Below are 14,226 nucleotides of genomic sequence, written 5' to 3' on the forward strand. Positions count from 1 at the left end.
GAGGGAGGAGGCAGCATTTTTCAAATAGGGAAGGTGAACCAGCCTTTGGGAACAATCATTTCTTAGAGGCCACAGCCACACAACTGACCACTCTTTTTCAGGGACCTATGTTATGGTGGTGCTGGTTTCCTTCAGCCATCTCAGCTTTCTTATAAGAACTATTGGTAAACTGGTTTTACATGGTAATGTCTTTGAATCACCTTGAACATTTACAAAGATCTGTTTCCCCTGTATTTATTTTTAGGCGCCTTTGTATAGTGTTCTCTACAGGGACATTATGTTTCAGCAGATGAGGCTGGTGCTGCACAAAGCCATGTGTCCCTAACCCCAAACTGACTTAGAAATGTTTCTGGTAGTATATCTGGATACCCAAACTGTTCCCAAAGCCCAACTTGGGAAGGATAGTAGTTGCATTTGAGGGATTTTTTTTTTTTTTTTTTTTGCACTTGAGGGATTTTGCTTGTGGAAACACTAAAGCATTGGCCTCCATCTGGTATGTCTCCTTTTGCTGTGCTGCTTGTTCACTTTTCCTCTCAGACAGCCTATTCTTCATCGACTCTGCACTGTCTATGCAGGGGTGCAGAAACATCTCGCCTTTCCTTTGGGTAGTAGACAGAGCCCCCCTTTTTCAGAAGCAAGACTAGAAGGGCACTTGAGGATGTGAGTGAGGACATCTCCATCCTTAATGAGCTGCTGGTAGAACCGTGAGGACCAGTCCCAAGGTAGAGGAGGTAGTGAGCTGGGCCTCCAGGAAATGTTTCCACAGACGCATAGATTAATTTAGCAAACCTTTTTGGCTGTGCTCTGCAGTTAGCATGAAAAAGACATCTGAGGTAAAAATGAAGCTGAGTTCCAGGTGTTTTTTTTTTTTTTTTCATGTTGTCACAACTGTAGAGTATCCATTTTTACAAAATGAAAGGTAATGGCAGCCTGTCTATATAAATATAACTTTTTTAACTTTTAGATGTGGTGTAATTGAGAACTAGACTAACAGCACAGCACTTCGTGGAGGCTGGTGTGCAATGATTTACTTTCTAATTTTTTATTGAAAACCTTATCCAAAAAAGTTATGACTCTCATTCCTCCCTTAAATATGATTTCCATTCACAGGTTGGTCAGATCCTGACTGTGGTCAGATCCTGATCCTCTGTGTATCGTACAGGCCCAGTGACTTGCTGGGCTTTCGTTTTCTCATTAATAAAACTCTAGTACAAGAGTATTTATTTTATAGAGTTGTTACAAGGGATAAATTATATAAAACATGTAGAGTGCCTGGCACAATGCCTGGGACATAGTGAGCTCTCAAGGCTAGTTTTGATTTTTCATGATTAATGTCATGCAGTTATAATTATGTAGTGATTATGTGGATTATAACATGTAATCCACAGTTTTTTTTCATTTAGTTACTTTCTATACAACTTCCATCTATCAATGTGTTCTTATTTACTTTTTAGTGGCCTCATCTGTTTCATAATTAATATGCCGAAATTCATTGAATTCTTCCTCAATTCTTGTGTGTATTTTCCCTGTTGTACAACATATTTCTAATGTAAACAGCTTTGGACACAGTTTTGCTTTTTCAGTGAAACTCTTTTTTTAAAAATAAAGTTCTTTTTTTCAAATGAAGCTAAAGCATATGAGTTTTAAAAGTGTGTTTATCACCAGATTGCTTTCCAGAAGGACTGAGCAATCGTATGTTCAAAAGCAATGTAAGCTTTTTGTCAAGTGTCACATGAGGCTAATTTTTTCCTGCAGTTTTCCTTGTTGATACTAGTTTATCATTTTACTAACAGGTATTAAGTGCCACCTCATTGTTTAACCCCATTGCATCTTTTCAATTATTAGTTACTGATTATTTCTTTCCTTGTGTGGCTTTTTTCATAGTGTTGGATTACTCGTCCCTTGGAAGAGTTGGAGGTTTTATTTTGGAGGTTCATGTATTCTAGGTACAAGTTTTGGTTCAAGTTGTGATAAAACATACACATCATAATTTAACATAATAAAGCATACTATAATACAGTTTAAGCCATCCTTAAGTGTTTAATGCAATGGCATTAAGTTCATTTACCAAGTTGTGCGGCTACACCACTATCCATTTCCACAGCTCTCTCATCTTCCCAGCCTGAAACTGCCATTTAAGCAGTGACATCCTCTTCTCTTCCATCCCCTAGCCCCAGCCCCTGGTAACCTCTAGTCTGCTTTATGTCTCTGTGAACTTTCTCATGCCAGGAACCTCCTGTTATTAGTGCAATATTTTGTGCTTTTGTCTCTGACTTACTTCACTTTTCCCATGTATACACATTTTATCTGTCTGTTTGTTGTTAGGCATTTGGGTGTGTCCACCTTTTGGCTTTTGTGAATAGTTGCACATGGGTGTGCCACTATCTGTTTGAGTCCCTGCTTTTAATTCTTTTGAGTATATACCCATGAGTGGAGGTGATGGGTTGTATGGTAATTCCATGTTTAATTTTTTGAGGGACCCTCGAACTGTTTCTCCAGAGCAGCTATACTGTTTTCTATTCCCACCAGCAATGAATGAGGGTTCAAATTTTTCCATATCCTTGCCAACCCTTTTTATTTTGCTGTGTTTCCCTCCCCCTCACCATCCCTTATACCACCTCTTTATCCCTTCCCACCCCTTCCTCTTAACCTCAGAGCCCTCATTCACTTAATGTCTACTAGTTTTTGAAAGTGTTTCATGTTATCAAATTGCTGTGTAAATTATTCACTATTTGTTTTTATTGTTCTGATTAACTTTACTGCACCTAATTCTCAACTTCCCTCCATTTTGTTGAAAATATCTGCATTTCATCCTTTTTTATGGCTATATCATACTCCGTGGTGTGAATATACCATATCTTCTTGATGCAGTCATCTGTCCATGGATGTTTAGGCTGTGTCTGTGCCCTACCTATTGTAAATAATGCTGATATGAGCATTAGCACTTGTAATTTTTTATGATATTAGCCATCCTAGTGGGTATCTGGGTACATGTTTTATCTGTGATATAAGTTTTGATTATAAGTTTTCCTCTACATCATTGTTTTATACTTTATCTCTCTGACTTTTGTAGAAAAGAAGTTTAAAAAAATAATTGTGTCTGAGTATTAAAAACAAAATGTGTAATTTCACCTTTGCTTCAATAGTGCAAAGATTTTCTTTTTTCAGGTGGAATGAAAAACTCCATTCTAGTTTCCTTTCATTTTCATGGGACTTATAAAGGTGTGTGTGTATATATATATATAAATATATATATGAACTATATAATATATAAACATATATATAAATATATATATGTAAATATAATGAGAATCAGGGTCTAAGTGAACTTTTCCTTCTATATTAGAGCCCTGTTACCCTAGAAACATGAAATAATTTTTCTCACTGTGGTTTTAACTTAGTGTTTATCACTCTTCACATTGTTATGTGCAGTGAGAATTCATTTTTGGAATCTTTAATCATTCCGTTTATTGATTCCCAGTTTTGAGCCAGTCCCATGTGATTTTGATTTTTGATGTGTTATGGTATGTTTTTCTAATGTCTGGAAGGCCCAGTCCTGCCTTTCAGCTTTTTGTGCATGATATTCTTTGATAGTTTGTACATTTTCAAAACAAATTTCAGACTTTGAATTCTTAGCGATGTGGCAGAACTTAAATAGAAATTGTGTGAATCGTATATTGGCCAGGAAGGAATTTAACTTTCCCATCAGGTAACATCTGGTGACTTTGTCCCTCTAGAAGTTTTTCTTCTTTTTTTCCATCTAATATAATTGTTTTTCTTTATATAACCCTCACCTACTCTGTGTCATGCTAACTAGGGAGTAGCCAAGTGATCTGTAGGTTGCATTAGGAGTACATTGCTTGTGTTCATGGATGAGCGATATTGACTGCTTTCCTGTGCATCCTATGTCACGAGCCGATCTTCAGTTTTAAAGAGCTTCATTGTTGGCGATCACCTTCTACATGGCCTGGTGTGGGGGCTGAAAAGATGTGTGTGTGTTCCAGCCTGTTCCCCACCACACACACCTAAAGATCTTGGAACGCTCAGTGTGCTGGCAGCATGTCTAGGATTAAGAAAAAGAATTTCCTATTCCTGATTTTTTTTTTTTTTTGGCTAACTGTGAGTAGAGTATGTCTTCGTCCTGAATGAATATCTGATTCATAGAGTTAGAATGTTTAACCAGCACCACAGGGGAACCTTGTGAAACACCCACCGTTGCAGGAACCAGCTACTTCAACTGCCATTTTACCCACTTACCCCATTTACCCTCCCACCTTCATAGCAGCCTTTCTCCCCATTCAGGAAAGCTAGGTAGCCATCCTCATGTCCTCTCCCAACTGATGTCTGGATTTTAGTACTAGTTCTGCTTCATGGCCCCTCTGAGTACTACCTCTGTGAGACTCAGTTTTATCTTCAGTCAAATGGGAAGAATATTATCTTCTTAGTGGGGCTATTGGGAGGATAAATGAGCTAATGAATGTGAACTTGCTAAAGGCAATGTAGGATCCTGGGTTGGATATTGAAACAGTAAAAGGACATTAGTGGCAAATCTGGTGAAATCCAAATAAAGCGTGACGTTTAATGAATAGTACTGATGTTTCTGATGTCAGTTTTTTAGCTTTGGCAAATGTGCCATACTTAAGTAAGGTAGTAATATTAGGGAAAACTTGGTGGGGGAGGTATACTATCTTGCAACTTGTTTTAAAAGGAGAATTCTGAAACAGTGGTTGGTGTGGCAAATGAATATATTACAACAAACAAAAACTTCATCCAAATATTTACATTAAAAAAGATATTTAAAAAGATAGAAATATTTTAAATACGTATAACCCCAAACTTTCATAATGAACTTTAAATAAGACAAAATTTTATTGTGCTCTTTTTGGAGGATACAAGGAAATTAACTCATTGTTCTGAAAATTGATAAATAAAAGGAAAGATTTAGGCTGCTTTTTTTTTTTTTTTTAATAAACTGAATCTTGGGATAACCAAATAGTTGATAAGGGAAATTTTATATTTATTTATTTTTAAAAGATTTATTTATTTATTTATACAAGCACTGGGTACAGAAGCGCAGGAGGGTGAGAGAATTCACCAGAGCCAGAGCTGGGAGCAGAACAGGTAGACTGACGAAGTACACTGCTGAGGGGAGCAGCGGGCGCAACAGGAGAGGTCAGTGTACCATGTGGGAACCTCTCCGGCGGCCGGGGATTGAACCGGTGCTGCAGAGGCTGCGGGCAGCTTCGCAGTCCAGTGCTCAACCGCTGCACCACCAGGGAGGCCTGGGAAATTTTATTTTTATAGGTATGAGAGAACTAGAATATTACTATTTTGCCATACCCACCCAGTGAGTGAATTAATAGGCAATAGTCATCATTGACTACTAACATGAGAAAAGAGAGACAGCAGACATTGTGTGCCTGCTGATGGAAGTACATACTCCATGTGTGCCCAATCACTAGCTGTCTACAAAAATAAAAAGAATATTATATGAACACATTACCCAGTTTCAACTGTTACCAACTCATTACCATTTTAATTTCATCTATGGAGCCAGCCACCTTCTTCTCTGCACCCTAATCCATTCCCTCTCCCTGCCCCTTACCTCCCAACGATTGCTTTCAAAGTTTTCATATTGCCCAGCTGTCCTCCTTAGAGGTTCTGTCAATTTCTACTCCTACCAGCAATATGTGAAAATGCCAGTTTTTCTTACACTCTTCTCAGTGTATAATGAAATATTTTCACTTTTGCCAATCTGATAGGTTAAAAAATGGCATTTCATTATAGTATGAAGTCGCATTTCTGGCCTCATAGAGATTGAGCATCTTTTAATATGTTTAGGGGAAATTTGTCTTTCTTTTACTGTAAAGCAACGGTTCATGCTTTTTGTCTTTTTCTTATTCATTTGTAGAGTTTCTTTTCTTGTTAAAGAAATTGGCCATTGTTCTGTAATTTGAGTTAGTAATTTTTCTCCCAGTTTGTTATTTTTTCTTTTCACTCTGCCTTTGGTTTTTTGTTTTGTTTTGTTGCCATTTAAATTTAAAACAGTTTTTTCCCCACTTCTTGAGGTAACATGGTTTACAGTGCTGTTTATGATTTACAGGAATAGGCTTATAATGCCTTGATGTTTGTTGCCACACCATATCCACCACCAAAGCACCCATATTTCTTTACCCTAGATCATAGGAACCCCACCCCCACTTTGTTCCTACTTCCATCCACCCACCTTCTCTAATAGCCGCAATTTAGCAGTTGTATTTCCAGCATTTATTTTGGTTTAGTTTTGTCAAGCCCTTTGTTTTGTTTCTCTCTATGCCACATATGAGTGAAGTCATCCAGCATTTATCTTTCTCCTTCTGGCTCATTTCACTTAGCATGATCCCCTCCAGTTTCATCCATGTTATTGCAAATAATGGTATAGCTGAGTATAACTGTATAACTTGTATAGCTGAGTAGTATTCCACTATACCACATCTTCTTAATCCACTGGTCTGTCATTGGACACTGATACTCTTTTCATAACTTGGCTACTGTAAATAGTGCTGCAATGAGAGTGCATATATCCCTTCAAATTAATATTTTGCATTCTTTGGGTAGATACCTAGGAGTGGACTTGCTGCATCATGTGCTAGAACTATCTTTAATATTTTAAGGTACCTCCACATTGTTTTCCATCAGAGCTAGATCAGTCTACATTCCCAACAACAGTGAACAAGGGTTTCTTTTTTTTCAGACCCTCATCAATATTTGTTATTTCTGTTTTTTTGAAATGAATCATTCTTACTGGTGTAAGATATTCTTTCATTTTGAGTTTAGTTACATTTCCTTGATGATAAGTGATGTTGAATATTTTTTTCATTTGGATTCCTTTTCTCTCTCTCTTTTACCTAATTGCTCTAACTAGGATTTCAATACTGTATTGAACAGTTGTGAAAGTGGATGTTCCTGTTGTCTACCTGATCTTAGAGAAAAACCTTTCATTTTCTCTCCATTGAATATGTTGCTAGCTGTGGGTTTGTCATATATGGCCTTTATTATATTGAGGTATGTTCCTTCTATCCCCATCATACTTAGTGTTTTTATCTTAAGTGAATGCTGAATCTTGTCAAATACTTTCTCTGTATCTATCGATATGGTCTCTTTTATCTTTCCATTATTGATGTGGTGAATTATAGTGATTGATTTGCATTTGTTGAACCATCCTTGCATCCCTGGAATAAATCCCTCTTGGTCATGATGTATAATTCTTTTAGCATATTGTTGAATTTGGTTTGCTAAGATTTTGTTGAGGATTTTTCCATCTATGTTCATCAGGGATATTGGTCTGTAGTTTTCTTTTTATATGATATTCTTGTCTGGTTTTGTTAACAGAGTAACAGTGACCTCATAAAATGTGTTTGGGAGCATTCACTCTTCCTCAATTTTTTGGAAGCGTTTGAGGCTAGGTATTAGTTCTTCTTTCAAGGTTTGGTAGAACTCATTAGTAAAACCTTCTGGCCCTGGGCTTTTATTTTTTGGGAGACTTTTGATTAAAGTTTCAATTTCCTTACTTGTTAATTGCTCTGTTCATGTTTTTGATTTCTTCTTGAATCAGCCTTGGAAAGTTGTATGCTTCTAAGAACTTGTCCATTACTTCCAGATTTTCCAATTTGTTCATAAAGATATTTATAGTAGTCTCTTATGATCTTTTGTATTTCTGAGTTTCTGTTGTAACTTCTCTTTCATTTTTGATTCTAGTTATTAGACTTCCCCCCCCTCCTTTTAGTGAGCCTAGCACAAAGTTTGTATAAAAACTTTTAAAATCTTTTATGATGTCTAGATTTTGTATGATATATTAAAAAGTCTTTTCTACTTTGAGGTTATAAAAATATTCTCCTTTGTTTTCTTTACTTCCTTTTTACTTTCATTTTTTTAATGTCAAAGTTTCTGACCCATCTGGAATTAATTTTGATACAAGAAGTGAGGTAGGGATATAACTCCATTCCCGCACCGCCCTCTCCCCCCTCCTCCCACCCATTGTACTCCATAGTTGTTACAGCACTGTTAAGTAAATTATCTGTTTCTGGAGTCATTTAAAATGCTACCTTTGTGACATACTAAATTCCTATGTGTAGTTAATTCTGTTTCTGAATTTCCTTGCCTATTTGACATCTGCTATTCATTTACCAGTGTCATATTGTTTTTATTGCTGTAGCTTTATAATATGTTTTGATATTTTAGAAAAGTAGCTCCCACTTAGATATACATATAACACTTGGCTTGAGAATTTTCATGGCTATTCTTATGTATTTAGTTTTTCTTATAAATTATTTAGCTATCAGAAAAGTCACGATGGCTTTTTTATTGGAATTGAGTAAAATTTATAGATTTTCATAAATAGAATTGCCATCTGTTGTGTTCTAACACAACTGACATAGAAAGGAACATAAATACATTTATGTTGGGGAGACATCAAGTAACAAGATGTAGCCATTTATTGAATAGCTAATTTAATCTGTGTGTCAGTCAGTATTTCATGTCCTGGAGAGAAAGCAAATGAATTCATCATAGATAGTTCTACCTCCTCTCTTTTTTCAAGAATGAACCTGGCATCATATCATGTAGCTTTGTTTCCCCTGATCGCCAATGTCATTTTAGCCAGTTGGCTTAAGTGGTTGCTTGGAGTCATTATCTTGGTTTGCATCCTTGGAGCTACAGAGAGGGAGAAGTAGGGCATAGTGAGTAGGGGTTCAAGTGCTGTAAACAGATGGCAGGGGTGTGGATTAAGTCCTGTAGTAACCTTACTAGTCAACCTCTTTGAGCCTCACTTTCCTCCTTTGTGAAATGGGAGGTTATTCATTGTCTCTAACTCGTGTATGTGAGGCTGAAATGAAGTAACCCAAAATGCTTTGTACTTTGCCTGCACATCCTGGTATTCTGCAAATGTTAACGAACATCTTTTATACTGGAAATCTGGCTCTGCAGGTCTGATGGTATCTGACTTAGTATGTTCAGTTCCTCACATTATTTAGGAGAGGCTGTAGAAAAGGGCAGACAGGTGGTCAGAAGGGAGTGGCCTAGAAACATTAAAGAAATAGGAGGTCTTGTTACTGGAAAAGAGAAGCACAACAGGATGACCAGTTACTCAGTTTGTATTGTGTGGGGAGGTCAGGCTTTGGGACTGAGAGTAGCCAGTGGAATCCAGATTAAATCAGAAAAAAATATCTTCCTAGCCTGTACATCTGTTCAACAGTATAATGACTTAAAATGTTCAGGAATAACCTGGATTGCCATTTGTAAGGCAAACTGCAGAAAATAATTTGTGAATTAGGAAGATGAGGTAAAATGATGCTAAGGAATTTCCCATAGAATTCTAGTATAAAAGCCCACATTTGCAATCACATATGTAGAAAATTCTCGGCATGGGCTTATTTATCAGTTTTCAAAGAATTATTAATTCTTTGAAGCCTTGTTTGATCCCTTTTTGAGTGATAGGATATCATAGTGCCTTAGGGTCCTTGTGAACATGAGTTACCATCAAAAGAATGACTGGAGGGGCCTCCTAGGTGGCGCAGGCAGTTGAGTGCTGCACTGTGAGGCTGTTCGCAGCCTCTGAAGCGTGGATTCCACCCCTGCTGGCTGGCGAGAATCCCACATGGTGCAGCAGACCTCTCCTGTCTCGCCCGCTGCTCCCCTCAGTAGTGTGTTTTGTCAGTCTACCTGTTCTGTTCCCTGCTCTGTCTCTGGTGAATCCTCTCACCCTCCTGCGCATCTGGCCTATACCCCGGCACTTGTATAAATAAAATAAATCTTTAAAAAAAAATGATTAAAAGAAAAATGAATGGAGAAGTTAAGGAGACTCAGGAACCAGCACATTTCACTCTGTCTCTCTATGACTACCTTAGTGACAGGTCCCCATTTTTTCTTTCTTTTTTTTTTTTTTAATTTTCTAGAGGCATGTCTTATTTATTTATTATTTGTTTGTTTGTTTGGTTTATACATGCACTGGGTACAGTCAGAAGCGTGGGAGGGTGAGAGAATTCACCAGAGCCAGAGCGGGGAGCAGAGCAGGCAGAAGGACCGAAGTACACTGCTGAGGGGAGCAGCGGGCGGCAGGAGAGGTCTGCTCGCCATGTGGGACCCTCCTCCGGTGGCCGGGGAGCAGCTGGGGATCGAACCAGCCTCGCAACCCAGCGCTCAACCGCTGCGCCACCAGGGAGGCCCAGGTCCCCATTTCTTCATTGAGAGTGTTAATCCTTGCTCCTTTCTTTGAGCTTCAGTCTTTAAAAGAACAGGGCATTATTGAAAATTTTCTGCCTCTGTGTATATGGAGGTTTTGGAAGGAAGGTGCTGTTTGTGCCTAGCAGACAAGTGACAAGTTTAAAGAAATGCATATGACCCCATAAACCTGACCCTGTTCCCTTTAACATGGACACATTTCCCTGTTATCCTCATCAATCCTGATACTCTTTTATTGCAATACATGGAACTATAGTATGTTTTAAAAATGTAATAAAGTCATAAAAAGAGGTAATATTTCACATACTTACTTCAGATCCACATCCCAATTTTCTCTGAGCAGGCCATTACTGACTTGCTGTAACTCCCACAGTTCAGTTTTGTCAAACTTAGCTGTCACCAGATGCGTGCATGATAACATTGTAGCTACTGGGCTGTTCCATTAAGGGAAAAACTTAGCAAATGTCAACACAAGTTATAGTTGATCTCTAAACTGTGATTTCTGTATTTTCAGTGAATGACGATCCCACTGCAGCCACCGATCCCGAAGAACCCTCTGTTGTTGGTGTGACATCCCTGCCTGCCGCAGCAACAAGTGTGACCCCAAACCCCACTGTAGCCTCTCTCCCTGCTCTGACCACACCAGCTGAAGGAGAGGTGCCCAGCACTTCAGGCACCCAGCAGCCCCCCACAGCTGTCCAGGCCCCTGATGCCTTGCCTTCTGGGTGAGTAGCCTCTGTCCCAGAACAGTACTCTCCCCCCAACCCCCCCAAGACCGAGGCTCCTTCACCAGGGCAGAAACAACGTGATTATTTATTACCTAGTGGCTGGTAGTTTCTGGGGAGGCTGCCATGCACAGGAGTGAGGGAGGTGTGGAAGAACTGCTTGTTCTACATAAATCTTAAAAGAATCTAAATCATCTGTGAGCTGAATCAATGCTACCTTATACTGTGACTGGAAATGAACAACTCGATTCAAAGAGCATGGCTTTTAATGGAACAAGGAGCTCATTTTGCCTCCTGAAACTGTTGGAAGGTGTTCACCTAGATCCTGCCTAGAAAATAGTTTTTCTCTCTTGAATTTTATGTTAGCGGCCTCTGGAGGACTTTAGGCTCTGAGTCTCATTGTACGTTTTTCCTGTAGCTGACGTGATGTTAACATGGGCTACTAGTGTTCTTGACACCTTCTGGTTCAGAATTAAATTTGATGCTAAAAACCTTGGATGATAAGCTGGCACCAGTCAGCCAAAAGGAGATTCAACTTTTACTAGTGAGTAGAGATTAGGAACGTGGACCTGGGAATTAAATTGATCTAGGTTTGAATCTGCAACGCTACTCCCATGTGACATTGGCTCAGTGACTTACCATCTCGGTAAGGTGTGCATAATAATCATTCCTATTTCCCCAGAGAAATAAGATGGTGTAGTGAATGGTATTTTCGGCAGATGTTAATCCTGGTGAATATTTTTGGAGTAGTTATGGAGTGGCCAGAAAGAAAGGGAATGGTTCTGAACTGGAAAATGAATTCTTATCTTGGTAACTACAAGTCATAGTCAGGGCTGATTCCACTGTGGTCCTGATGTCCATCCTCTTTGTCACTTTGGTACTGAAGAAACCAATGTCCATGTTGCCATAGCCCTGGGGTCTGGCCAGTGATGGTGCTGGTTTGTGGGTCCTCTGAGCTCCCCTAATTCATACAAGAAAGGGAAGGATGTTTGATATATAATATAGTGTATTGCTCTTAAACCATGTTGAAAACCCATTTGCTGAAACAAAAATCCTTAATCTGAAATCGGCGATTTTTGCCACACACGTCTTGCGTTCTTAGCATTTGCACACTTCTTGACTCATATTTCTTAATAAAGTATGAGGAACAAATGAAAAGCATTGTGAATAGTCCTCAGCACCTCAAACCTGGAGAGAATAGGGAATATTTTTGACTTTGCGAAAAGATTAATAACTAGTTGCTTTTGTCCAACTCCTCCCTACAGAGATTTCTTTTCCCTTTCATATGCGGTAAGGAATACTCGAAAGATCTTTGTTTGGTTTATAATTTCAAATCTGTATGCTATAATTTGGGGGGAACAGAGCAGAATGGTTTTGGCAGAAAGGAGGGAAAATGGCCGCTTGTGTCCCCCGTGAGCTGTTTGTTTTCTTTCCACTGAGCAAATGCCTGGAAGGCCGACTTCACTCCCGTGTCAGTCACAGGCAATTAGGGCTAATGGCTCAACGTGTCTTTATGTAGGGTGTGTGTGAGGGTTACTGTTCCCTGGGATTGGGCTCTTCCTGTTTCCAGGCAGCTGGAAAACTCCAGGCCCTGAAAACCCTCTTTATTCTAAGTCTGGCTGAAGGAGCAGCTCAGGGAAGCCAATTGCTACCCCCACCCACCAGAGACTGCAACACTTTTCCCAGGTAGTTTGAACAGCAGCTATTCCTTAAAGCATTTAGAACATAATGAGCCTGGTGTGTGGGTCTGGGGAGACCACTGCTGCCCATTTGAACATGTATGCCGAGCCCAGAAATAGTGGCTGGGTCCCAGTTTTCCAGTCCAAACCAGCCTCCAGGTGCCCATCCCTAAGACAACGGGGCATGCTGGTGCCTTGCGGGCTTTCTGAGGGCTTGGAGAGTGTTAGCTGTCTAAGTGGCAGCTATGCTGCTGGGTGTAGGACTGTGAGGATGGTAGGCCCTCAGTTCAGCACTCTCTGATGGCAAGCCAGAAAGGGCACACTCTCTGCAGTGACTCTTCCAGTTCAGAGACCTCCAAATGCACCCTAGCATGTTTACATGTTCACCAGATACAGACTAAATGAGTTATTCCTCTATTCCTGTATCTTGACTTCAGTATCCAGGGGACCTCTTTGATCCTTTATAAAAAAAGTCCTGAGCATGACTGGTCACCACTTACAAGGCTGCAGTGACTTCCTGTTGTTTTTAAGGATAAATTCTCAAATCCTGAGCAAGGTCTAAAAGCTCCATATGATATGGCCCTTCCTACCGCCAAAGCCTTCCTTGGAAAGGACTCTGTTTCTCCCCATAATAACTAGTATTTATTTTCACAATTGCACCAGCCTTTTTCAGGACTTAGGCCCCTCCACCATGCCTGCCCACTCCTTCTGAAGCCTGCCTCAGCATTTTGCCCATTAACTGCCTCCTGTCCCTAAAGCTCAACTTCATCAGCAAGTCCTCCATCCCTGGTAGACAACTGCCACTGTGTTGTGACTGTCCTCGCACACATCATTGTGTGTTTTGCATCTCTCTGCTCCACTAGGCTATGAACACCAAGATGGCAGGGAGCCTGGCACAGAGCAACTCCCAAGACATTATTTGTAATGAATAAATTAGCACACCAAAGTGCCATCTTTTCTTCTCCCTCCACCTTGGGAGTGTTTTCTGCTGCTTTGGTGTTTCAAATAAAGAGCAACTACGATGGGACCATGGCATTCCCTTCCCAAGAGCAAGCGCCTAAGCCTCCATGCCTTGTGTTGATTGACTTTGGGTTCAGGTATTTGGGAATATGATTCCCAGCTCCCTAGGGGTCATCATGCATGGGGAGACCTGTGGACCAAGTCTCTTCTGAGAAGGTATTTCTGAGTCACCCTGGGTTTCCTTTTCAAGACCCCCACCTGACTTGGTCTCTTTGCAACTTCAGCTTCTCCACTCCTCAGTCTTCTCTACGGAGCAATGAAGCTAGGTTTGCTTAGAGCTCCCAAGGGCCCGTTTTTCAGGTTGCTACTTTGCCTTTCTGAAATATGCAGCCATTGGGACTCTGGTTAAGGGGAACACACACATCTGTATACTTTTAGGACCAAAGATTCCCCCAAAGCTGGGCTGTATAAATCCAAATAGGACCCATCTCACCCTTCATCCTCTGTAAACCCTCCTGCTTTCTGTACCCTTTAACTAGCGCACAAGAAGCCAACTGGAAGGTTGTGGCATTTTTAGGTTGCAAGCGTCCATTAAAGATGAGGGACCTGGGAAGGCTCAGGAGGCCTGGTGAGATAGCGATCCA

General features: G+C 40.0%; 1 protein-coding gene across 1 annotated transcript in view; it reads left to right on the plus strand.

The window, feature by feature from the left end:
- Positions 1-14,226, plus strand: part of WWP2 (WW domain containing E3 ubiquitin protein ligase 2) — a gene marked incomplete at its 3' end in the record, with an annotated part of 120,720 nt that overhangs the window by 71,461 nt on the left and 35,033 nt on the right. Inside the window, exon 7 of the mRNA XM_084257197.1 lies at positions 10,733-10,943. Coding sequence (XP_084113323.1) covers positions 10,733-10,943 — 211 coding nt within the window. The remainder of the gene's footprint in view (positions 1-10,732; positions 10,944-14,226) is intronic.

The sequence above is a fragment of the Talpa europaea genome, assembly GCF_964194135.1.
Source record: "Talpa europaea genome assembly, chromosome: 16".
NCBI lineage: Eukaryota > Metazoa > Chordata > Mammalia > Eulipotyphla > Talpidae > Talpa > Talpa europaea.